This window comes from Sphaerodactylus townsendi, linkage group LG06 (assembly GCF_021028975.2).
Source record: "Sphaerodactylus townsendi isolate TG3544 linkage group LG06, MPM_Stown_v2.3, whole genome shotgun sequence".
Lineage (NCBI taxonomy): Eukaryota > Metazoa > Chordata > Lepidosauria > Squamata > Sphaerodactylidae > Sphaerodactylus > Sphaerodactylus townsendi.
Window position 1 is genome coordinate 132,836,551 of NC_059430.1, and position 26,489 is coordinate 132,863,039.

At 49.7% G+C, this 26,489-nt stretch overlaps 1 protein-coding gene across 5 annotated transcripts in view; it reads right to left on the minus strand.

Annotated features, from left to right (window-relative positions):
* Positions 1 to 26,489, minus strand: part of PAK4 (p21 (RAC1) activated kinase 4) — a 76,232-nt gene that overhangs the window by 15,318 nt on the left and 34,425 nt on the right. For 4 of the 5 annotated variants that reach the window (XM_048499310.1, XM_048499309.1, XM_048499308.1 and 1 more), the window contains 5 exons: positions 18,988 to 19,211; positions 7,951 to 8,622; positions 5,934 to 6,422; positions 4,696 to 4,829; positions 3,474 to 3,600 (listed from right to left, as the gene is read on the minus strand). In XM_048499310.1, coding sequence (XP_048355267.1) covers positions 3,474 to 3,600; positions 4,696 to 4,829; positions 5,934 to 6,422; positions 7,951 to 8,622; positions 18,988 to 19,191 — 1,626 coding nt within the window. In that variant the 5' untranslated portion in view covers positions 19,192 to 19,211. Of the gene's footprint in view, positions 1 to 3,473; positions 3,601 to 4,695; positions 4,830 to 5,933; positions 6,423 to 7,950; positions 8,623 to 18,987; positions 19,212 to 26,489 lie in introns of those variants that run through there. The other variant, XM_048499312.1, reaches the window with a different exon arrangement.

Genomic DNA, 26,489 nt, shown 5'->3' on the forward strand with positions numbered 1-26,489 from the left:
CTTCCTTGTGAAAGCAGGAGGATCATGACTCCCCTTCATGATTCAGGTAAGTTTTGGTCGCCACATTGTCTGTTCGTATCAGCACGTGCTTCCCTTCGGGCTGAAGTGTTGCAGTGCCATGAAGACCGCTCGTACCTCCAACACATTGATGGGAAGAGAGGACGTTGGTTTGGACCACTTACCCTGTGTGAACTCCTCCTCTAGCGTGGCTCCCCAGCCCTGGAGACTCGAGTCTGTGAAGATTTGAACGTAGGTCTTGTCGGCAAAGACCTTGCCTTGAGTCAAGTGGGATCTGAAAGCCCACCAGCGGAGTTCTGATTTGAGAGATTGAGGAATGTTGAGAGATCTGTCCTGTTTCTGAAGAATCTCCCACTGGTACAGGCGGAGGAAGAACTGAAGCCCTCTAGAGTGGAACCTGCTCCACTGGATCATGTCGAATGTGGCTGTCATAACTCCCAGGAATTTGGACAGGAAAAGAAGAGAAGCCGTCTTGGATGTGAGGACTGTGGACACCATGTTGATGATCTTCTGAATCTTGTCCTCCGGCACGAACAAGGTACTCCTGACAATGTTGATTAGTGCACCTAGGTGAATCAGCTGTTGCGTAGGCTGCAGGTGGCTCTTGTCTCGATTTAACAGGAACCCATGGTCCTGTAACACCTGCATGGTAAGCTTTAGGTCCTGAAGAGCTGCCGAGGCTGATATGGATCTTATTAGTATGTCATCCAAATAGGGGTGTATGTGCACCCCCTGCTGGCGTAGGAGCGTTATCGGGCCCAGAAGCAGCTTCGAGAAGACCCTCGGTGTGGCGGCCAGACCAAAGGGTAGAGCGCGGAATTGGTAGTGATGCTCCCCGAGGCTGAAACGGAGGAACCTTCGGTGGACAGGGCTTATAGGTACATGTAGATAAGCTTCCGTGAGATCCAACGAGGTGAGGAAGTCCCCCGGCCGAAGGGCTTCTGTGATAGACCTCAGGGATTCCATCTTGAATATTTTCAGGTGGATGTACTTGTTCACGGTTCAAAGGCTGAGAATCGCCCACCAGTCCCCGTTCTTCTTTGGGACCGTGAAGAAGTGCGAGTAGTGACCGAAGCCCTTCTCCGATGAAGGTATGGTCTCTATGGCTTGAATGGCCAGGAGATGGTCGGCTGCGGCGTGTGTTCTGATCGCCTTTTCCATTCTGGAGCTGATTGGAGAGGGAAAGAAATTGGATGGAGGGAGGTGATGTAACTCTATGGTGTAACCTAGAGAGACCACCTCCTGGGACCACGCGTCGATGGTCTCTCTACTGAGCCCGGAAATTGAGAAGACGAGCTCCTACTGGAAAGTCGCTGGAGTCAGGATCTAGGGTTGGCGTCCATCCTGGGGGTTTTGTTGAATTTGTGTTAAGACCAGAAGCCACCCCTCCTGCGAAAGGAACCTCTGGGTTGCCAGTTGGAGGTTCTGTTTTCCCTAGCAGGGCGTTGGAAATACCTCTGAGAGCGGAAAGGCCAGGAGGCGGATCTCTCTGGGCGGATCTCGCTGGGCGAACAGACTTGGGCATCGTCTTTTTGTGATCCTTGGTTTCGACTAGGATGTCATCGAGCTCCTTGCTGAAAAGTCTGCCCCCCTGAAAGGAGTATGCGGCGACAATCGATTTGGATTGATTGTCTGCTTGCCAGGTTCTTAACCATGCGTTTCTCCTTGCGACTACGTTGGAGGCCATGGACCTGGCTGATAAAACGAGAGCATCCAGGGTGGCGTCTGCAATGAAGGATGCAGCTATTCTGACTCTTTCTAGACCATCCCTGATAGCACGGGCCTCCGGGGGTAAAAGTTCCATGATGCGGCCGAGCCAAACCAGGATGGAGGCAAGGGCGGTAGCCTTCATGGCGAGGGCCAGTGACTCATGGGAGCGTCTGAGTGCCGCCTCTGATCTTTTATCGAGAGGGTCCTTAATGTTGCCCTCCCCATCTTTGGAAACCAGTCCTAAGGATTGGATGGCCACCACGGGGGCATCTACCAGGGGGACCTTGAGGAGTTCTTCCACAAACTCGGTCACCGCATATTGTTTGCATGCATTGGACAAAAGGTGTTTGTTGGAAGCAGGGGTCTCCCATTCTTTCCTGATTCTTTTAATAAAATATTCTGGTAAGGGTAGGATAGACTTGGAAGGCTCGTCCTGCGGGAAAAAGGTCTTGCTACCTTTAGGAAAGCCCTTAATGCTGGAAGCCGTCCCACTGCAGGAGAGTTGTGGGGTCTCAGCTTCCTGCAGTTCCAATGCAGCCACTGTTTTGGCAATGAGGAATTCTAAGTCCTCTTGGTTGAAACACCTGAAGGACTGATAAGATGAAGGCAGCAAGGGTTCTTCATTATTAGAAAAGCGCTCTAAGGAACCAGGATCCAGACCTTCCATGTGGTTCTCTTCCTCTCCTGCTGATGAGGGAGGGAGCGCATACTCAGGGGACCTAGGATAACCCCTAGTATGCCCTTGGAGCGGAGCAGTTACGGCTGGCACATTGGAGGGAGGTGGAGTACCAGTAGCCCTGGATCCCCAGCCCTGGAGATAGTTCTCTTTGTGCTCCTCAATGGCCCTTTGAAATACTGAAGGAATTTCAGTAGATGGCAGTGCTTGCCAGTCTCTGAGGGAAGATGGGCGGGCCAGCTGCTGATTCCTGTCGGGGGAAAAAAAACCCTCCGTCGGAATGAACTTGCCTGTGAGAGGATGAGGATGAGCAGGCGCAGATGCTGCCGCTGCACTGGGACCCCGCCGGGTGGTCCGTTGCGTGGTGTCCCCTGGAGCCTGCATTGGAGTTTGTGGACGAGGCACGCGGCGGCTCCGTCCTCCCCTGCTTGGCTGGAGGTTCGGAGTGCTTGTTGGCACCAGCGAGCTTCCCGCCGGCTGCGGGGCCTTTGCCGTGCTTTGAAGCGTTCGCCACCTCCGAAGCGACTCTACTGGTCGTGGTTGAAGCGGCGGCAGAGGAGGCGCGACTGCCGGTAGGCAGAAAAAGCGATCTTTTAAGCGATCCTAGTGGCTTCAGCTGCCCCCCCCCCCCCCTTGAAAGGTCTTCCTGGGGGGAGAGAATTCCTGGTCCTGCATTTTGGCGGGAACTGGGAAAAAGGCGGGAAGGGAAGAGCGGGAGAAGTAAAGGAACTTCCTGAGCCTACACACACACACACACAGCACAAACAGGACTAACAGAAGAACAAATATAGAGGAAAGGAGACTCATGACAGAGACAAAAGGAGGAATTTTTTAGTCAGAGGCTGAGGCGTCCAAAGGATCCTTGCACTCCCTGATCAGGCAGGAAATAAAACTGAAGAAAATGGAGTCCTAGCCTGAACAGGAAGTTACTTTTTGGTCCTGCCTCCCTGAGATGGGGTGGAAATCACCCACCGAGAAGGTCTCCGCCTCCAAGAGAACTGGAACCTTTCCTCTAGATCTCATCCCCCTCCCTTGGCTCAGAGGCAGCAGCTGGGACATCCCTACTCACCCGACCATCATGTGTGAGCAAGATAGAGTCGCTCTTGATATCTCGGTGGATGACTCCCTGCGCATGGAGGACAGACAATGCCTTCAGGACAGAGAGGCAGACAGCCGCAATCTGCTCTTCATTCATTCTGGAAGAGGAACAAAAAGCCCCACATCAGTTATCAGGTGTCCCCTTGTCATATTGTTTTGCAAGACAGAGGCAGAGGAGATACACAAACCAGTGGTTTTTTTCCCTCTCAGCCCCTTCACTCTTTTCCCAGAACTTCAGCTGAGCAGAGAGGAAGAAATTCACACACACCAGGATTGCTATCAGTACCCTTCTCGGTTTCTTTGGGAAACCCAGCATTCCACTCCAGGCATTTGTGACAACCAAGGAAGCCAGGGCTCTTGGACCCCACCCCCAAATGATGAAAATCCCAGCCTTGGTGCCTGTCGTTATTTCCAAGAAAAAGCAGGCTTCAAGAGGCTCACTGTGGAAGATACACATGAAACACAGGAGCACATTTTCCATCCCGGCCTCTCCCCTACTGGCCATGCTGGGATCCTCTTGAAATTATGAGTTTCCTGCCACAAGGGCATGGCTGGATCACTGGAGCTCAATCATGAGACCCAGCCTGGTGTCATAGTTAAGAGCAGCTAGATTCTAATCTGGAGAACTGATCTGATTCCTCACTCTTCCATATGAGTGGTGGACTCTTTATCAGGTGAACCAATTTGTTTGCCCGTTCCTCAACCTGAAGCCTGCTGGATGACCTTGGGTCAGTCACAGTTCGTTCAGAACTCTCTCAGCCCCACCTACCTCAAAAGGTGTCTGTTGTGAGCAGAGGAAGGAAAAGGAGTTTGTAGGTTACTTTGTGTCTCCTTACAGGAAAGAAAGGCAGGCTATAAATCCTCCTTCTCCCCCCTCCTTCCAACAGACTCCCCCCCTTCCTTCTTCTAATAGACCCTCCTGACCCCTGCTTGGCAAATGCTCCTTTCCCCCAAAGGAGGAAACCAAGCATGTTCTCTTCTCCTTTCAGCTAGCCACAAATGGTATTCACAGTCACAACAGCACCTGTGGCCAGGGAGAGACGCAGCCTGCAGCCATATGGGAACCAGATCTTCAAACGGCAGGCAAAAACTCAGGGACGGTGGCAAGGAAAGGGTTTCCTCCTAAGCCTGCTTCAATTGTTACTGACAGAATGGGTGTGGGGTGGACACACACAATCACTTCTACTCCACACCTGGTATGCGTGACGATATCTGTCAAGGCTCCTCCCTCCAGGAACTCCATGACGACCCACAGCTCATCACCAACCAGGTAGCTGTTGTACATCTCCACCACGTTCTCGTGCTGATAGTCTCTCATGATCACCACCTGGAAGGGAGAAAAGGGCGAGTGAAGTCGCTGGGCAAGAGGACAGAAGCCTTGACCTAAACACCCCTCTGAAACCTTGAGAGCCCTAACCGGATGAAAGGCAAGATATACATGTTTTAAATTCCTGCCCAGAATTTTTAGAAAGTGGGTGTGGCCAGGTAGGGCTCCTGCCCAGCAGGGCTTCTGACTGGCTGAGCAGATTTAAGTAATGCTGCTTCAGTAGCAGCTGCCAGACACTGATGGCTTTATTCTCCCACTCACATCTCTTTCTCAGTGTTTTTTTTAAATTACTCCTCTTAGTCCTGCACTTGGGCCTTCTCTGTGTGTGTATGTGGCTCCGCCTCCCATGGCAGTCATTTTGTGGGTGTGCCCCCTCCCTTGCTCAGGATTCCAAAGGGGGCCATAGGCCGAAGGAAGTTGGGGACACCTGTTTTAACAGAGATTCTAGAAGCAACCTGGAGGACCAGCAGTGCCCAAAATGCCCTGGCCGGGCACATGCTGAGAATGCTCTTGGGATGTCTCGCTGTGAAACAATTGCTGGGCTGAGTCAAGTCATCACTGGCAAAAATGCCCACAGGCAAAAGAGCAGAGCAGTTTCAAGAGAGGGATTTCAAGTTCTGCTCCACTCCTCCTTTGTAGCTGCTAGTTTCCAGCCAGTTCATGCATGGGCACGAACTGCATCCCTGGGCAAAGAACTAGCACAACATGGATGCTTTCATGCACTCCAAGGCGACTCAGCCACAGGTGTGCAACACAGATTCCTGTGGAAACTCTCTCCAAAACCTCAGCATTGTCTCACGCCTTTTCTGGCAGCAGCTCACAGGAGGAAAGACACCAAGGCCCTTTCCCACCTGCACACACTTGCGCAGATCCCTCTTCTTTCCCTGATCACACCGAGAAGGAATTCCCTCTACACCAGCTTCCAAAGTGACCCAAAGCCTCATTGTTCCAGAAAGCACATCTCAATCCAGAAGGGCCGTGCTCTAGGAACCGTGGATGGAGTGGAGCACGCTGGGTTGAAGCAGCAGGGGGAAGGGGACAAACAAGGAGGAGTGGGTACATGAATGAAGCCTTCAGAAAGCAGTGCCCCATTCTGCCGCCCACCTCATTGAACAGCAGCTCTCGCCGTTGCTGTTTGCGCAGATCCATTTTCTTGACAGCCACCAGCTTCCCGGAGCTTTTGACTGTGGCAATGCAGACGATGCCGGTGGAGCCTTCTCCGATCTTGATGAAGTTGTCCAGGTAGGACCGAGGGTCGCCAGGGTCCACCACCATCTGCAAGGCAGCTCGGAACTGCTCGTGCGAGACGCGTTGGGGCTCGCGCTGCGGGGAACGGGGCTGTTGCTGTGGGACTGGGGGAGGGGGAAGCGGAGGCTGCTGGGCAGCTGGCTGCTGTGAGTAGCAGGGGGGAGGGGCAGGCTGTGGGGTGTGTGTTAAGTGAGGATCAGAGGCGTGCTGGGAGAGTCCGGCATGAGGGGGCTCCGCGTTCCTGGATCTCACAGGGCCTGAGGGTGGTACCCTTGAGGGTCCGCTGTGTCCACTTATGGGGCCGTTGGATGTACTTTCCTGTGGCTTCCCAGATCTGTGCTCCCCCTAAAAAAGGAAACAATAAAGAAGAGTTATATCAAGGGGAATCCCATAAGGCAGGCAATTGGAGCTGGATCGGAAGCTTTTTCTGCAAATACGGGAGATGCGAGGACCCCTTAAGCCTCCTTGGAATTCACCCAGAAACAGAGGAGGCCAGCAGGAAATCATCCCAGGGATTGAGCTGCCAAGGCACTTCCCACCCCAAAACCACTTTTCCTTAAAATGTGGCAATTGAAATGACAGCCCAGGCTCTTTAGCCCTGAATTGGACTTTTCAGCTCATCAAGGTCAGTCTTGCCTGTTCAGGTTGGCGAGAGCTCTCCAGGACCTTGGGCAGAGAAAGGCCTTCCATATCACCCGCTCCTTTCCAACCAGAAATGCCACAGACTGAACCTGGGACCTCCTGCGTGCAAAGGGAGCCTCAGCACCCAGCCCCAAAATTAAAGATTATTCTTCCAGCTCTAATAACGTGGGAAAGTAACTACACACTGATCTCCCCTGTAATCACGACAAACCCTTCAGGACTCTCGGAAGTGTGGGCAGTGTTTTAACTTCCTGAAGGTTATGCCATGGTGCGGGTGGTGCTGCTGCAGAGGGCTAACTTGGCCCATCAATTGCAGAATTGTCCACAGTGACTGGCAGCTGCTATCTGGGATCCCACAGAAAGATCTTTCCCAGTCTTCCAACCTCACTGCTGGAGTTCCGAAGGCCAGAACCTCCTATACGATGAGCTGAGTTTTCGCCCATCCCATCTGCCACACCCACAGGTCAAATGGGGCTTCATCTGGCTGGCCGTCTATTTCCAGGTATCCTCATCCACTCCATGGGTCCCAACTGGAAGAGGGAAGCAGCATGCCCAAGGGGCTCAGACCAGGGACGGGGTCAGAGGTGAGCAGGAAGGGAAGAGAACTTGCAACTAAAGATGGTGGCGTGTTTAGAGGAAACAGAAAGGTGAAAAGGTACAAGAAGAGCATCCAGAAATAGGCTCCAAATGCCAGGCAGCTGTACTGTAGATTCCCCTGTGGAGAAGACTTGCAGCTTCCAGACGAGCTGTTGCAAGGTTGCAAGGGACAGGGAGAAGGAACGTCTGTACAGGAGGAGAAGGTTGTTAGAAGAACGGGCATCTGGGGAGCACAGAGGAGAAAAGCAGAATATAGACGTCCCGCAGAAGGCTCAGAAGTGGCTCGGGTTAGTAGAAGCAAGAGACAGTGGCAGGACAGGGAGGCGAGGCAGGGAGCCCAGAGGCGGCTGGAACACGGAAGGCGGCAGAGTGAAGAGCTGCGGTAGGAGGGGTGCTGCTCGAGAAACGTGGCCAAAGAATGCAGCAGAAGCTGAAAAAGCAAGATTCAGCAAAGACACAGCCCCTGCAGTGGCTGCCGTAGGAACCACCACTGCTGCAAAAGGCCCTGGCAGGAACACCAGGCGCCGCCCAGAGAGGTCTGAGGAAGACACACGGCCCCGCTTAAAGTGGCCTCAAGGAGCAAGAGGGCAAGAAGGTCAAGGCCACCCCACGCAGGCCTAGAGAGCATGTTTACCTGTGAGCCCCTGACTGGATCGGTGTCGGCTCGTGGATATGTGTTAAAAGGCCGCCCAGTCTGCTGTGCTGTTTTCATGACCCCCTCGGAGATGGGAATGTTGGGGGTCCGGATATTTGGTCCCGAGAGAGGCCGCTTTTCCCGGGGGGACTGCGGGCTGGTCTCCCCCAAGAACGTAGACTTGGGTCTCTTCTCAGGGCAGTCGGCACGGTCCTTCCTGACCACGTGGTCGGACGTCTCCTTTTCCACCGGGAGCTCCTTTCTCCCATCCCGCTCGTGGGCTCTGTGTCTGTTGTCTGAGGAGAACTTGTGGTACTTTGGAGGGGGTGGCCGATGAGATCTGCCGGGGGGCTCCTGCCCCCGGGGGTGCTGTGTGGCAGTCCTGTTCTCCCTGCTCCTCTCCCTGCCCTGCTCCGTCTCGCTCCTGGAAACATGGCGGCTCCGCTCCTTGTGCTCTCGGCTCCTGCTGCTGTCCTCGCTAGGGGGTCGGGGGCGTTGTTTGGCCAAGGCCTCGCTCAGGCCGTTCTCCTGGTACAGCGGCTCGTGCCGGGCCGGGAGGGGAGGGCTGTCCCTGCGCAGTGAATTGGAACGGGACACCGACATGTTCTCAAACTCATCCAGCAGCCAAGCCAGTGAGCCATCCTTGGCAGCTCTGTTCCCTCGCACGATGGTCTTTACACACAGGGCACCCAAAAAAATGGTGGGGGGAGGGATAAGACAGGACGACACACACAAATGAGAAAAGAAGATAAGCAACGTAAAATGAAAAAGAACGTAAGATGCCTGAAAAGTGCTCAACATGACCCAAGCATCAGCCTTGGCTTTTGCACACACAACACAACAGAGAGGCAAGCCATGGGGGGTAGGGTTGAGGGGCAGGCAAGCAGGCGCTCACACTGGAGAAGCAGAGACTTTGAGGAGCCCCCTCAGGCCCACAATTATTATTTAGACAGCCCGAGTAATGTCCATGGCACTCTGCAGATTAGAAGGCAACCCACCCACCCCCGCCCACAGGGCCCCAATTTCATCCACACATTCTTAACTACTGATATGAGAACTGAAAATGATCATGCCACCTTTGAAAAACAGGGATGAAAAGACGCCAAGAATATTTCGCACTTCACTCTGAGCAAGCAAGACTCTTCCCCGCCAGTTCTTTAAGATGGTATCTGCTCAATGTGTACGGGGTTTAAATCTGATCAAACTCCAGTTCCAGAAACTTTAAGAACTGTCTCTTACGGCCAGCAGATGGCATTTAAAAAAGTCTGCGCTCACTCTGCTTGTGATGGATGGAAAAACAAAAACGGACTTCTGAGAGCATCTTAAAAACTAACATTTATTCTAGTATGAATGATAGAAACAGGCCTGGGGAAAGGCTCACCCCGCACCACCACCCCGATCTTTTCACTTCTCCCGTTTTAGGGTGCTTTCTGCACTCTGGTTGCCCCTTGAACCTGTAAGCAAAGCTTCTTCCATGTCCTCTGCCTTCTGGCCCCAAGGTTCCCCCCCCTGCCCGTGTGCCCAGCCTGGCACACAGATAACTCGCAAGCTGCAGACTGAGAAGAACACCTGTCCTTCCACAAGGACACTTCCACAAGCATTTCTGGCAAAACCACTATACATACAAGGATCTAAAACTCTTCAACATGAGTCGCCAGGTTGCAGAGGAAGCAAGTTTTGAGCATTACCCTCCTGTTATCCCCTATCAACCTCTGTGCCAAGGGTCAGAGAGGAGAAGACACCTGCAGAGGACCTTCTGCAAATGTGCTATGACCATCCCTAAGCCCACAGCAGGGCCTCATTCCTAAGACTTAAGAGGCCTTCAAGCACCAGTCTCCTCTGCCTTGAAAACCCTTCTTGCTATGTAAGTCAGGGGTGGGGTGTGTGGATGGGCAGGTTGATTGACGTTACTCAGTGGTGAGAGAAAATGAAGGTTGGATGTCTTGGCCAGAGGTGAGCAGCTGATCCAAGAGCTACCTGGATATTCAACCTTCTGTGACATGGCTCAGTTATTCCACCTCCACCAAAACAGAACAAGCTTCCCCCAAGCCTTTTGGGAACTTCCATGCGCACTCCCCCGCAACCCAGGCGGGGGATACACTTCTGTGCTTAACACTTTTTGTGAACAAGATATTGGGGTACGGGTGGACTTGAAGATGAATAGGAGTAGCCAGTGTGATGCAGCCATAAAAAAGCCTAATGCACTCTTGGGATTTATCAACAGAGGCACAACATCCAAACTGGAGGATGTCATAGTCCTGCCGTGCGTCGCATTGGCCAGGCTGCCCTTGGACTTCTGGCTGCCCTGGACAGCCTGCTCCAATTCGCAGGCTGCCAATGCTCTCCTGCCAACTGCTTAGACCAAACACAGGCACTGAAGGACATCACAGTTTTCAACATAGAGCCTCCAAAATAGTTGCAAAAGAACCCCTAAGAACTTGGCATGGTGATGTGCCAGGGGAGTTTGGGAAACTCTTCACGTATTCAAGGGGACTCTCTCCCTCCCCATGCATGAGTAAAATCAGTGGACAACATCCCTTTCAAGGCTCCAAGAACTTTCTGCACAAGGTGAAACAGAACTAGGGAAGACAACTGCGAGAATCACGGGCGGAAAAGCTCTTCCCTGGACTGCACCTCTTATTTTGGAAATGAAGAATTTAAATGTTTCTCTGGAAATAAAATTTCATATGCACAGAAAGCTTGCTCGTCAGGGACAACAGAGTCTCTAGCTTTCTTCACAACTTGCAAGTGTTCCATATGCAAACATATCCACATATCCCCTGCAGCTGAAACTGGTAAAGTCCATGTATTATAACTAGATTCAAGCCCAGTAGCACTTTAGAAAGTTCAACTCTCAAGAGTCTTTCAAGGAATACTGTTTGTCCAGTGGCCAGGAGACAGACCACACAATGTACCTGGATGTACAAATGCACCACCATCTCCCAATCCCCATGGCAACAGAACTTGATAGGACTTGAAAACACATCAAGATTTTGGTCTTGCCATCAGTCTCATATATACCTGTCCCACATTCTGTAATCAGATGGACCATTCAGCTTTCATTTTAGGGTCCTAAGGCCAGTTTGCCAGGTGGAAGGTTAACCAACCAACCTTGTCAGTGACTCCCATTTTCACCGATGCCCATCAGGAACACAACTGTGTACTTCCTGTGCTATTTCCACAGTAAAATATGACCACTAAAACAGTTCCCAGATCTCCACCCAATTTCCATACAGCTGAGCACAGCAATTTGGAGCTGGCAGTTGAGCTAGCCTGCGGGGTAAGGCCCAGACCAGCAGGAAGTATAATCAACCTACTCTATTAATCTGATTGCTCTTCAGGTCAAATCAGCATGTACAGGAAGAAAACTCTCCCTCCCTTGGCCAATAGCTTCCAGTTCTGGCAGGATAGCTGTTGACTATGTAGACACAGACTACTTGTTGGGAGGATCCTGTTTCCAACTTGGACCCAATATTGCCCTGAGTAGGGAGACATTCCTCCTTCCACGCCCCTAGGCGTAGGTTATAGGGAAGGGAAGGGAAAGCAATTGGAAACCACTTTGAGACTATTTAAAAGGAAGAGAAAAGCAAGGTGCAAAAGCCAACTCTTCTTCTGGCTGATCCATCCCCAGGATACCTCTGAGAAGTTAGGGCCACACCTGTGTCCATCCCCATGAGGCAGGCTCAGCGATGAAGAACAGCCTCCTGCCATACGCCCCTGTGTGCCAACTGCAGTCTTCAGGCTGCCCTCTGCTGGCTGTCCCACCACGCGCGGCGGCCCATCTGGCATCGACCAGAACCCCGGCCTCTTCCCATCATGGCTCTGGCTCTGTGGAAGAGGCTCGCTGGAGAGGTGAGATTGCCAAAAGGTGCTGCAAGGCCTGCATGCCTGTTTGCCAGGGCTTTTGAAGGTGTTTGAATTGGCAGGCATCTTTCGGGAGGGGGTTGGAATTTGTGCATTGTTTAAACTATTATTATAAGATACTTTAAACCATAAGGAAAAGCAGAATGTATACGTTTTAGTAAAGAAATGAAACTTTAACTCTTTGCTTGGCCTGTTATGATCCGGCTCCTGAGAAGGACCCATTGGATACTTACCGTGAAGGGGTCTTCTCCTAGGTGGTAGGAGTCCATCTTGTTGGGGTGTTCCCCACCCTCAATCCGAGAGGCAGGAAGATACTTTGGTCACTTCCTGTCTGGTGTTTGGTGCCAAAACTCCCCAGTATCTGCACTAGCCGAGGAAGCAAACTAGACACAACAAGTGTTGGAACAAACACACCAAACAGCAACATTGAAACAAACCAAACACAGAAGGAACAAACAACCTCCTAACTGTAACGGTCAAAATTACTCCGGTCCTGTACCAACTACACTGGCTGCCGATCGAGTACCTGGTTTTGACCTTTAAAGCTATTCGTGGCCTTGGACCAACATATCTACAGGACCGTCTCTCCCTATATATCGGGCTACTGTTAGGCTCCTCCTCCTCGGCCTCGGAGGCGGGACTCTTCTGGGTGACTCCCTGGCCCCAAAGTGATCCACGGCTGGCCTCTACAAGGGCCAAGGGCTTTTGACTGCCCTGGCCCCTGCCTGGTGGGAACAGGCTCCCAAGTGAGATTCAGGGTCACCTCAAGCGGGTTTAACATACAGAGTTTCCACAGGGCCTGTAAAACGGACCTGTTCCGCCAGGCATTTGGCCAGCCGGGATAACACCACACTTCTGTGATAAATATCTGGCCTCCTGGAGGTGCAAGAATGGGGAAGGGGAAACAATTTTAATCACCATCTGAATTTTTATAATTTATATATGGTTCTTAACTGGGATTGGGTGTGAAATGGATTTTAACTGTTTTATATAATTGATGGACTTTGGGGAAGGGCATGGGGAAGGGCATGGGGAAGGGCGGTATAGAAGTTTAAATATATATATATATATATATATATATATATATATATATATATATATATATATATATATATATATATATATATATATATATATATATATATATATACATATATATATATATATATATATATATATATATATATATATATATATATATAAGAGGGAGAGTATATATATATATGTATATATATATATATATATGCACATGCATGCATATGCATGTATATGTATGCTGTATGCGTATGTATGCATATGCATATGCATGTATGTATGTAGCCATGTGCCATGTATGTATGTATATATATATGTATATGTGTATGCTCTTTCTCTCTTAATAGCATAATAATATATAAAAAGACTAAAGTATCTAAATAGTAGACTGAGTAAAAAAAAAATTTTTTGAGTTCTTATTTGAAGGAACATGAGTTATCGGTCAAGAATGCTACTTAGGGAGAGCCAAGATGGACTCCTACCACCCAGGAGAAGACCCCTTCACGGTAAGTATCCAATGGGTCGTTCTCCTGGATGGAGGAGTCCATCTTGTTGGGGTCTCCCAGAGCAGTTTGACCCAATAGGGAGGGTAGAATTAGTCCCCGATAACATGTTCCAGGATCCTCCTACCAAAGGAGGCCTGGTTGGTGGCTAGGGAGGACAATCTATAGTGCTTCACAAAAGAAGATGGCTTTGCCCAGGTGGCAGCCCTACAAATCTCCTCCACTGAGACATGTTTCAACAAGACTGCATTTGTAGCCGTGCTTCGAGTGGAATGGGCCGTCAGTTCTGATGGGATGGGGACCCCTTTAGCTTGATGAGCTTCAGAAATACAGGGTTTGATATTTGAGCTGATAGAGGCGACTGACATGGGGTCCCCCAGTCTAGGTGGTGCAATGTTAATGAACAATGACTCTGACTTCCTAAAGCTTTCTGTGCGAATGAGAAAAGCTTTGAGGGAACGGCGGACGTCCAAATGATGCCACAATCGCTCTCTTGGGTGTGTAGGAGCGGGACAAAAATTTGGAAGGACCACATCCTGTTGCATTTGGAAAGGCGTGGCCACCTTAGGTATAAAGGATGGATCTAATTTCAAGATCACCTTGTCTGGGAAAAACAAACAGAAGTTAGGGTTAGATGAAAGGGCCCTAATTTCAGAGACACGTCTGGCAGATGTTATAGCTATGAGGAAAAGCAACTTCATCCAGAGCCACCGGAGGTGGATTGATTGTATGGGCTCAAATGGGGAGCGAGTCAGGGCGTCTAGGGCTACGTGGAGTCGCCAAGATGGAAATTGGTGAGAGACCAGGGGTTGCGATTGTTGTACTCCCTTCAGAAATTTCAAGATGTCTGGGTGTCTGGAGACTGGAAAGCCGTGTATCTCTGGCAGGACTGTGTTAAGTGCTGCCATCTGTCTCCGTAGGGTGGTGCTACGCAGCCCATCTTGGAAACCCTGCTGCAAAAAGTCCAAAATTGCAGGTAAGGAGGGATTCTCCAGGTTGACAGCCTTCCGTCTGCACCAGCGAACGAAAGCCTTCCAGGAAGAATTATATATGCCGATGGTTGATTTATGCCGAACGGCCAGCATGGTATCAATAACTTTCCCGGAGTAGCCCTTCTTGACTAGCCTTTTCCGCTCAACAGCCAGGCAGTCAATTTGAACCAACCTGGATTTGGATGGAAGATGGGACCTTGGGCCAAGATATCTGTTGTGACGGGAAGATGGAACGGAGGTTTTATGGACATTTCTTGTAATACTGAGAACCAGGGTCTCCTGTCCCAAAACGATGCTACCAGAATGACTTGCCAGCGTTCCTGTTGGACGCGATGAAGGAACCTCTGAAAAAGAGGTATGGGGCGAAAGGCGTAGAGAAGCCCTTCTGGCCACTGGGCTGAAAGGACGTCTGTCGCCAGAGCTTGGCGGTGGAAGACTCTCGTGTAGAAAGCAGGAAGTTGTGCGTTGGTCGGTGAGGCAAACAGGTCCGTTGTTGGAGACCTGAACCGCTTGGAGATGGCCCGAAAAACTTGAGGTTTCAGTTGCCACTCTGCTTCGCTCAGAGTTGCCCTGCTGAGCCAGTCGGCTTCCTTGTTGAGGGAGCCCTTTATGTGCTTGGCCCAGATAGAGGCCGGATTCAGCTCTGCCCACTTCAAGAGTTTGAAGGCTTCTTGCCGCAGTCGAGAGGATTTCGAACCGCCCTGGTGGTTGATATAGCATTTCTCTGACACATTGTCCGTGTGGACTACTACATGCTTTAGATGAATCTGCGATTTGAAGTACATCAGAGCTAGACGAATCGCCTTCAACTCCAAGATGTTGATGGGAAGATGAATTTGGGCAGATGACCAGGTGCTCTGGGTCCACTGTTGATCCAACGTCACTCCCCAGCTGAACAGACTGGCATCAGTGAAGAGGTGGAGAGGATGTTGTACTATGAAAAGTTTTCCCGTGTCCAGGTTGTGTGGGACCGTCCACCACTTCAGACTGAGACACACGGAAGGAGAAAGCTCGAGGTGCTGATCCCTCTTCAGGATAATATGGCGTTGCCCAAAGTCGTAACAACATTTGAAGAGGTCTTGTGTGGGCACAGCCCCATTGTAGCAAGTCCATGGTAGACAACAGGAGACCAAGTAGACTGGCAAGCTGGAGGAGAGTCGAGGTTCTTTGAGAGAGGAGCTTGCTGGTGACCTGCAGGATCTTGGCAATGTGTGCTGGAATGAAAAGAGCACAGTTGGTAGTGTCTAAGACAGCACCCAGGTGTTCCATCCTCTGACAGGGCACCATGAAGCTCTTCGCTTCATTGATAATGAAGCTGTGGTGAGTGAGGATCTGATGTACTCTCTGCACAACTTGGCATGCTTGAGCCTTGGATCTCGACTGGATGAGTATGTCGTCAAAATAGGGATACAGGTGAATCCCTTTCCTGCGAAGAAGGGCTATGGGTGCGATCAGGACTTTGGTGAAAACACGTGGCACGGTCGCCAGTCCAAAAGGAAGAGTTACAAATTGGAAGTGATCTGGACTGAGGGCGAAACGGAGAAAGCAGTAGTGAGACGGATGAATGGGAATGTGGAGGTAAGCTTCTGACTGGTCTAAAGAGGTCAGGAAGTCCCCCTGTTGGAGGGAGGCCACTGTGGACCGAAGAGTCTCCATTTTGAATCTGAATTTCCCAAGATGTTGATTGGTAAAACGAAGATTCAGAATTGCCCGGACGTCCCCATTTTTCTTGGGGACGGTAAAAAAATGGGAGTACGCTCCCTTGAAGAGTTCCTCCTTGGGGACTGGTTCAATAGCGTGAATGGAGTTCAAATGGTTGAGAGCCACAAGTAGGTTGGATTTCTTCTCTCTGTTGTGACTGATGGGAGAAGGGATAAACAGATCCCTTGGCCAGTTCCTGAATTCTAGAGAGTAGCCATAACAAACAATTTCCCTAGTCCAAGCATCCACGTGTGGTCCCATCCAGTGATAGACGAAGGCCAGGAGCCACCCCGCCCCCGATGGGGAGGGAGTCCGAGTCACGCTTTGGAGTTGGTGTTATTCTTGGACGACTTGCCTCTGGTCTGGCCACGAAAGTCAGATCCTCCTCAAAAGAAATTGTTGGATTGCCAGTCAGATTTCTTCGGGTCCTTGGTTGATCGGAAGGAAGACCAAAAGGAACGAAAATTTGGCTCAGGCGTGAAACGTGGCTTGTCCAGATGCACAGATCGGGGCATGGTTCTTTTATTGCCCTTTGTCTCAACTAGAATTAAGTCCAGTTCTGATCCAAACAAGATGCCCCCTTGAAAATTGAAATTTGAAACAACTGTTTTTGAATGGTTGTCAGCTTGCCAGAGTTTCAGCCACAGGATGCGTCTGGCCACTGCAGCCATGGCCATGTTCCTGGATGAGGTAATGAAGGCATCTAGTGTGGCGTCCACCAAAAAAGAGACAGCCATGAGAACCCTCTCTGCCCCTTCCCTAATGCCCTGAGCTTCGGGTGGAATTATGGTGAGCATGCGCTGCAACCAGATAATGGCAGCCCTAGCCACTGCGGAAGATGGGGCCAGAATCTTAATGTTCATGGCATTTCCCTCATGCACCCTACGAAGGATGTGGTCGGCCTTTCTGTCCATGGAATCCTTGAGGTTCCCTTCCCCATCTCTATAGACCAGGGGTAGGGAACCTGCGGCTCTCCAGATGTTCAGGAACTACAATTCCCATCAGCCCCTACCAGCATGGCCAATTGGCCATGCTGACAGAGGCTGATGGGAATTGTAGTTCCTGAACATCTGGAGAGCCGCAGGTTCCCTACCCCTGCTATAGACTAAACCGCCCGACTGTAAGGCAGCAACAGGCCTGTCCACTAAGGGCGTTTTCACCAAGTTGTTAAGGTGAGGGGGGGGGGGGTCAAATACAATTTTTTGTATGTGGGAGGAAAGCCCTTATTAGTGGAAGGACCTACCCATTCCTTTTTAAACTTGCGCTCAAACATTTCAGGTAGGGGAAAAAATGTTGGGGACTCATCCTCTATGGCCAATAGGGAGGGCAAATCTCTGGGACAACCCTCGCGGCTACTGCCAGCCGGCGCTGCAAAGGAATCCCAGCCAGCCGAAGGCCCACTCTGGGTCCTGCTGCCTTGCTCTTCCCTCCCAGCCGGACGGATGTAGGGAAGGCCTGGATCCGCGGCTGGCGGCCCTGGTATTTTCAGCCGCGGATCTGGTGAAGACATCCCTGGGAGAGGAAAATGACGCCGATGCCATTTCTTCAACAGCGCTTCTGGCGCAAAGACACAGAGACAGGGACAAGAGAGAGTGGGGGGGACCGGAGCCCCCCAACCCCACAACACAAAAAGAAAACCACACAGAAGGGGAATGGTGGGGGGGGGACCGAAGCCTCACAACCCCACCCCCGAAGAAAACGAGGAGAGAGGTGGGGGGACCGAAGCCTCACAGCCCCACCCCCGAAGAAAACGAGGAGAGAGGTGGAGGGGACTGAAGCCTCACAACCCCACCCCCAAAGAAAACAAGGAGAGAGGTGGGGGAGACCGAAGCCTCACAACCCCACCCCCAAAGAAAACGAGGAGAGAGGAGAATGGTGGGGGGACCGAAGCCTCACAACCCCACCCCAGAGAGAACAAAAAGAAAGAACAATTGGGGGGAATGGGGGGGGGGCAAAGCCTCACAACCCCAACACAAAGGTAGACGAACAGAACACAGAAAAAAAATCACAGAACTAGACAAAATGACAAAGATTATAGAGCCTACAAATTTTGCTGCACCCTCTGACGAGGCAGGAAAGATACTGGGGAGTTTTGGTGCCAACAGACAGGAAGTGACCAAAGTATCTTCCCGCCTCTTGGATCGAGGGTGGGGAACACCCCAACAAGATGGATTCCTCCATCCAGGAGAATATTTTGTCCAGTGGCTGGGCTTGTTGCACACTTCTCTGAATGCGCCCAAACAGCATCCCAACCTGCCACATCAAAGACACTCAGGTGGTGCTGACTCCATCTCATTATGAATCAACACCCACAGCAGTTGCCACGCCTGCACTTGGATCAAGAGGGCATGTTTCTGTCTGGTCAACAGGAGCAGCTCCTTCTCATGAGGAGACAAGCTCCACTTGCCAGAGGGCTGCATCTAAAAACATACATTAGCTGAAGTGTATCCAGCAAGTTTAAGGGTCAGACGCCTGTCTGGATAAGGGGTGGGGGAAACCAGCCTTTTGAACTAGGACAGGATGACCCACTCCTGCCCCATACAACTCCTTCACCCTTCACCCACTGCTTCCCCACCTCCAAGACTCACCCCAACTTGGCTGGACTCATATTTCTAATTGGGTTTTTTAGGAGGTCACCATCTATGGACTCAAAAGACACAAAGGACAATTCAAGACCAGTTCAAGACAGCATCGTTTTTTGAAGTCAGGTCCCAGGAGGCATTTCTCCTCCTCCACTCCCCACCCCTACAAATGACCCTCTTATGTGCTGCCTTCACCGGGGGAACTGATCTCTTTGCCCTTGAGACAAAGAAGGGGAAGTCCAGTGACCAGCTGGCTGTTCTACACTCATAGTTCCTGCTGAAGGACATGCCCTCATCTAACAGACAGGTGGAGCAGAGTTAACTTCCAGCATGGCACCAAAGGGCAGCTGGCATTCCTACCTTCTGAGAGCCAGGCTGGACGGCTGTAATGTACACAGGATCCACCAGTGGCTTGGGCCGCTTGGCTGACTCCTCGATGATGCCTTGCCATTGCCGAGGCAGCCCCGTGAACTTCTGCTCCTGCTGGTCGTAACCGGTGTGCACGCGGTGCTCAAAGTTGGAAGGTGCAGAGATCTCAATGCGTTTTTTCTTCTTGCCAAACATGTTGATGCTGGCTAGCACACCTGAAACAAAGCAGAAGGGACCCAACAAAAAAGTTTAACTCGGAACTACCAAAAAGAACCGAACAGCACCAGTGTGAAGGTTCCCCAAATTTGGGCAGTCTGCAAAGCAGAAATTTGAGAGAAAACAATTTTGCCTTAAAAAGCACTTCATGTGCACAAATAGTATCCTTGTCCCTATGTTTTTATTCCACACCCATCCTTCAAGAAGCCCAGAGCAGTACACATAGTTCTCAGACCTTCAGTTTTGTTCTAACAACAATCTTTTCAGGTAGGTCAGGCTAAAACACTGACAGGCACTGGGTCACTTTATTTCGCAGACAAGAGAGGACTTGAATCTGGATCTCCCAAGTCATAAGTCAACAACACGCAGCCATTGCTCACAAAGCTGCTTTGTTAGGCTTCCTATTATAGATCTTGGCACCCTTAGGTACCCACATTTCAGAAGAATCCCCAGGACTAGCCCAGAGGCCACAGGCTCCAGAGATTCCCTGCCAGTTTGGGCCTTAATGCCATTCTGTTCCTCCTATAATTTCATGCCTGGTGCGGTCCAGAAGGAACCCACCCCCCTGGCATCCCACAAATCATGCAAAACTGAATTATTCAGCAAGGCATTTTTACATAGGTAATGTGGCTGGACTGAAAGGAAATGGTTCTGGGAGGGGGACTGTAGACTACTACTGTTTATAGTAGCTACAAGTTCTTGCTGGATGTATGGTCCTACTACTACATAATCCTACTACATCATTTACCATAATTCTTATGCTTTGTTTCAAATTTCTGCAATCCAAATCTTCTTGTAATGTTTACTCACCCCAACTGTATTTACTTATCCTTTGTAATCTGCCCTGAGCCTCACTGAGAAAGGTGGATCATAAATCACATAAATAAATGGAAGCAAATACATTTCAGAAGCCTGACAGGCAGAATATTTTGCCAAGCAGAAAGTCAGACAAAGGAAGTTTCAGAGGGTAGCTGTGTTCGTCTGCAGTGGAACAGCTCCGTTTGAGTCCAGCAGCACCTTAGAAATCTTGCAGGCAGATGGGAGTTGGCTGCAGCGACTGCCCAGCGCTTAGATGTTGAAGGCGCTCCGTAAGCGTTGAGAACAGACACACGACCCTGGGTGCATCTCAGTCCATATTGGGCAAGATGAGAATAAAGAGCCAGGTCATGCTGCCTGCAAGTCAAATCTTTCACATACTGAAAAATCCTCTCCGCTGGTGTGTCTGAGAAATCTGAAAAGGGGTTGCCATGCCAGCCATTTAGGGTGTGACTGTTGGAAGACAGATCAGCATGGGACAGGGAAGCTAGTCTGAGCCTCCCATCAAAAGGAGCGGGATCAGGAAACCAGCCTTCTATTAAGAAATTAATGTGGCTTGCATGAGGAGCCTGAGGCAACTGCTAGCCCATCCCTGGGAGCCTCTGCTTTCCCATTCTGGACGGCTCAAGCACAGCAGAGTGCCGCTTCCCCCGCAGGAATGGCCGCTCCGTGAATGCTGCATGGAGGGGCAGCTGTTCCTGGCTCTGCTCCCTACAGCTGGAGGAAGAGCCAGGGCCAAATTCCTGCAATGCATAGATATGTGTGCATGACCCACCTACACAGCTCTAACTCTGCTCCAGCCATGAGGCTCTCCCGAGCCTTGGCTCAGCGTCCCAGGTTCAATCCCAGGCATCTCATCAGTCAACAAAAATTGTATGTTATACCAAAATAACTATGTTAAAGTGTGGAATGATGTGAAGGATTCGTTGAAAATACGGGTTGAGAAAAAGTTGAGAAATATGGGTTTTAACCCACAAGTGGCAGATTTTGAGTATACCTTATGTACTAATGATGAGAAACTGAATGCTAAAATATGAAAGATGTTACTGAAAATTGATACAGAAGATGAGGTGGTTAAGTCTGTAATGATTGAATGGGATAGAAATGTTGGTAGAAACATACAGATGGAACATTGGTAGAAAATGTGGGAAAAGATTTAAAGTTTATGACATGTTATAACTCGAAGGAAAAATTATTACAAAATAATGAATTGATGGTACATGATACCAAAAAAAAATGGCAAAGATGTATAAAAGCAAGTCTAAAAGATGCTGGAAATGCCAACAACAAGAGGTGTCTTTTCTTTCAAATTTGGGGGACGTTGTAAAGAAGCTAAATTCTTTTGGAAATGATATTAAAAGACACACAAAAGATTCTGAAAAAACCTAACGCTTTTTTGTAGGGATTCATGGGAGACGATATGTCAAATCAATACAGACTGCTTTCTATGTATATGACGACTGCAGCAAGGACTCTACATGCACAACAATGGAGAGACAACAAGAAACCAACAAAGGAGGACTAGATTCTGAAAGTCACAGAATATTCAGAAATGACAAAGATGATGTCTGTAGTCAGGGACAACATTTCAAAAAACCGGAAACCTTTTATAGAACACCTTTTGAAAACCTACTCAAACAGAAAAACAATAGCAGGATTTGAAATCTAGAAGAAAACAGAAGCAAGTATTAGAATATTCGTAAAACAAAAAATAACTTTTTTTCAAAAAAATTATATGCATGAATCTAGAGTGAATATTCAATCAAATATGAGGTTGTATTTTGTTATGTTTTAACGTTTTTGTTGCTGTAGTTGTGGCATCTATGCATGTGTTTGTTTTTTCATGTGAGAAAAAAATGAAAATTATTATTAAAAATATCCCAGGCATCACCAGTTAAAAGAGTCAGGTAACCAGTGTTGCAAAAAGACCCCTCTCTGTCTGAGGCTCTGGAGCAGGGATATAGGTATAGATTTTTATGGGGTGGGTTCTGGGGGCGGGGCTACGCCCCACCCGCTCCTGGAGGCATGGCCATGGCTCCCCAAGCCCTGCCCCAGCATCAGTGCTTATAAAAGCAGCTCTCCAAGGCCAAATCCACCTTAAAGGGAGAATCTGGGGTCCCTGGTTAAAACAACATTGAAAGTGATGCTGTTTTGGGGTAGATTATCCCCCACCCTGAAACAGCATTACTTTCAATGTTTAAACTGGGGACCTCAGAGTCTCCCTTTAAATCCATGCCGAAGAGGGGGGATTTAAAAGGGGAATCTGGGGAAATTTTGGGGGTGCCTGCTATCAGGGGTGCAATTGTTAAGATAGCAGCACCAAACTTTCAGGGTATCTTTAGGAGACTCTCCTGATGATACCACCCAGGTTTGATGAAGTTTGGTTCAGGGGGTCCAAAGTTATGGACCCTCAAAGGTGTAGCCCTCATCTACTATTAGCTCCCACTGGAAACAATGGGGGATGGGGGCACCCCCTTTGGGAGTCCATAACTCTGGAATCCCTGAACCAAACCTTACTTAATTTGGGTGGTGTCATCAGGAGAGTCTCCCAAAAACTCCCTGAAATGTTGGTGCTGCTAGCCTAAAACTGCTAGCCTAAAACTGCTAGCCTAAACTGTGCCCCCTGCAGGCCAAAAACTGAAAAAACACTTTAAAATACAAAAAAACCACGAACGGGTGGAGCAGAGCTTCGGACATGTAATGGGGGGGTTTAAACCCAGGAACACCCCCCCCCTTACCTACGTCCTTGCTCTGGAGAACTACTCCCTGTCAGAGTAGATAATTCTGACCCCAAAAAACTAAGGTTCTGCCTCATTACATGGCAGCTGCATGTGTATTCAGGAATAGAGATGGCTTCCCTCGCTGCCTTCTGGGCCCTCAGCCCATGAAATGGTCACATAGAGCTCCATCAGGAGAGCCAGCGTGGTGTAGTGGTTAAGAGCAGGTGCACTCTAATCTGGAGAACCGGCTCTGATTCCCTGCTCTGCCACTTGAGCTGTGGAGGCTTCTCTAGTGAACCAGATTAGCTTGTGAACTCCAACATATGCCAGCTTGGCCTAGTCATAGTTTTTCGGAGCTCTCTCAGCCCCACCCACCTCACAGGGTGTTTGTTGTGGTGGTGGGGAGGGGGGAAGGGAAAGGAAATAGTAAGCCCCTTTTAGTCTCCTTACAGAAGAGAAAGGAGGGGGGATATAAATCCAAACTCCATTTCTTCTTCATTTCAGGTCCCCATAAGGAAGAACAGTAAAGAGTAAAAATGTAGTAAAGGAAATAAAACTTCTTCCCCATTTTCCATTGAGCTAAGACAGCATATGCAGGTGGGAGAACTACAAAGTCTTGTGTAAGCACACAACCATGAAAAAAACCCTATTATTTTTTAAGAACAAGAAATTCCTGAAGTGCAGCAAGAAAGACTAGGAGGGGAAGGGACACCTCTTGAAACTGAAGCAGCTTCTGCCAGATCAAACAGGGTCAACATGGTATCTTTAAAATCAGATCAATACAGATCTATGGTCAACTGAGCTGAGTACGGGGCAGGGCTGGGAACAAGCCTCACCCCAAAGGCAGGAAGGACGCAGCCCTGTTGCCTCCATGACCTCAACGCCCAAGTGGCTAGTGGCAATGTTGGCACCTGGCCCAGGACGGTTCCCAGCTTGCCATTGGGTGAATCATCCTGAACCTGCTGCTGTGGCTTTGGCTGATGTACTGGATTTGAACCAGTGACCTACAAAACTTGGCAGAAGCCTTTCCTTCAGAAAATAAACCCTCTGGCTTCCTTGGCGGAGCTGATGTCTGCCCTGACCCTGGACGTTCCTCACTGGTTCTAGGGCCGTCACACCTGAAAGAAGATTAACTGGGGCTTTGGAGTTGAAGCTAAGCCAGCACCTAGCAGACCTGAGCCACATCTGATAGCAGCTAGAGAGACAGCCCCGTTGGACCTATGCGCGGTGTGTGCAGCTCCTTGCCCCCAAATTCTTGCAGGCAGAGGGATCAAGCACGGCTGGGAAAAGAGGCAGTTATTTGCTGCAGAGGACCATTGAGCCCACTGGCTTCCTGTGCAGAGGGGGGCACAGATGGCGCCCGTTTAGTCCACTTTGCAGTCAAAAACTGGCGCCCAAGAACTGGAATGTAATACAAATGACAACATTGAAGTTCACAACATTTGTCCAGCAGGGGGGGTCTCAATGAGCAGAATCCGGTCATAATGAAAGGGTGCCTGCCAGCTTCCCAAACACTGGTGACAGTTACGGGTAAATTGCAAGAGACTTCATGGGTAGCCACACACACTTGAAGGGGGAGCGGGGAGCCAGTGTTAAGAACATAAGAAAGAGCCTGCTGGATCAGACCAGAGTCCATCTAGTCCAGCACTCTGTACTCGCAGTGGCCCACCAGGTGCCTTTGGGAACTCACATGCAGGATGTGAAAGCAATGGCCTTCTGCTGCTGCTGCTCCCAAGCACCTGGTCTGCTAAGGCATTTGCAATCCGAGATCAAGGAGGATCAAGATTGGTAGCCATAGATCGACTACTCCATAAATCTGTCCAAGTCCTTTTTAAAGCTATCCAGGTTAGTGGCCATCACCACCTCCTGTGGCAGCATATTCCAAACACCAATCACGAATTGCGTGAATAAATGTTTCCTTTTATTAGTCCTAATTCTTCCCCCCAGCATTTTCAATGGATGCCCCCTAGTTGTAGTATTGTGAGTTGCTTCAATGGAAAATCCGAAAAATAAAAGCAGAAGCAGAAATAGTCAGACTTCACTGACACACGATTGGCTGTCCTTTGCAGCTGAAGAACTTCCTCACTGATTCAAAGCGTGCCGCTTTCGTTAGTTGGCCCATTCTGATGTAACATCACTTGCTCCTCAGAAGATGAGACGAGCCTCTTTAATTGCAAATATCCTGTCACTGGCACAAGGTAAGGAAATTGCCAATCAGTGCAAGAACATGACCCTGTCATTTCTACTGGCACACCTTCCAAAAGGAATCTTGCTTGTTTGGGATTTGCCCAGAAGCCAGCCAGACTGCAAAACAGGCCCCACCCTCTTTCACCACTGCAGGGCCAGAACTGCAGGAGTTCCAGAAATCTCCTCTCCTGATGTTAGGGCTCGGAACCTTAACCAAATAAACAGTCTCTGGAGCACTGATCAGTAGCGTTTATTGATGAGGTATCGAAGCACTGTACTTGGCAAAGTCAGTTCTGACGAAACTGGCATTCACAGTCCCCTTTATTCCCCGCTGGAAGCCCCCCTCCCAGTTTCCCAAGAGTTTGTGAAAAACAGTCTTTGGAGTTGAGGCGCCCCAAGGTCAGCAGCAGATAGCAAGAGAACGCCACCTGGCTTCCTGCCCCCACGAGATAACGGATGTAATTGTTTTCTCATGGAACAGAGGTACCAGGGGAAGCCTAGTTTGTCTACCAAGTGTGTGAAGCCATAAAGTTAAGATCAAGGAAAGAATGCACAGATGGCAGTGGTTACATGTAGCAGGCTGGTTACATATATCTTTCGAGCAGAATTGATTTGTTCTCTTAAGCAGTTACATTGAATTGGGAATGCATCTCAATCACACAGATAACATCCCCCTGACACCTGGCCCATTTGGTGGGGGTACCCAAGAACAACAGCAGTTCTGCACAGGGCAGGTGCTAAACACTGGACACTGGTGGTTTGCAGAAAATACTAAAAAGCAAGAGTCTCCTAGCTTTTTCAAGCTTGGAGCACCTTCACAATTTTGAAACAGGGTGATGAGCACTACCCCAAAATGGCTTCAATGGAGGCAGAATCACACACAATTCCTCCATCTTCACTTTGCAAAAGAATAATGGATGAGGAATAAATAGAAATAAAGGAAGGCCTAAAGGGGAGGAGGAGAAATGAAAAGAGAAAGGTTGAAGGGGAAATAGATTCACAGTCCTACATGCGAACCGGCCCTCCTGATCCTCCAGCCAGACTGCAGCCATGGAAAATCCTTCCATTTGAGTGAGGACAGAAACAAAGCCCTGCCTGCCTCACCATGGCTCCACTCACTTTCTGAACAGCCTAGTGGGCTCTAGGGGAGGAAGGACTGCTTGGCAACACTGCTGGGGAACCTAAAGGGTCAAATGTAGGCATCACCAGCTGCCCCTCACACCAACACACACACACACACACACACAAAACACATATATAGGACAGAATAAGAGAACTGGGAGAGGGGGTAGTGGAATTTACCGGCATAACTCACTTTCCAGAAAGGGGGGGGGGTAGGGCTGGACCACCAACCTCCATCTGCTTCTCAAGTAGGTGTACTACAAAAAGTTCAAGGTTAATTGTGGGGAACACACACTAGGGTGGAAAACGAAAACCCACAAATCTTTACCAGTAGCAAAGCCAAGTTCAGCATCCTGAAGTTATGCAAACAAATTCAAATTACCAATTGGAACTGCTCTGCATAATTCAGTCTCCTTTTACTGGCTGCTGGCA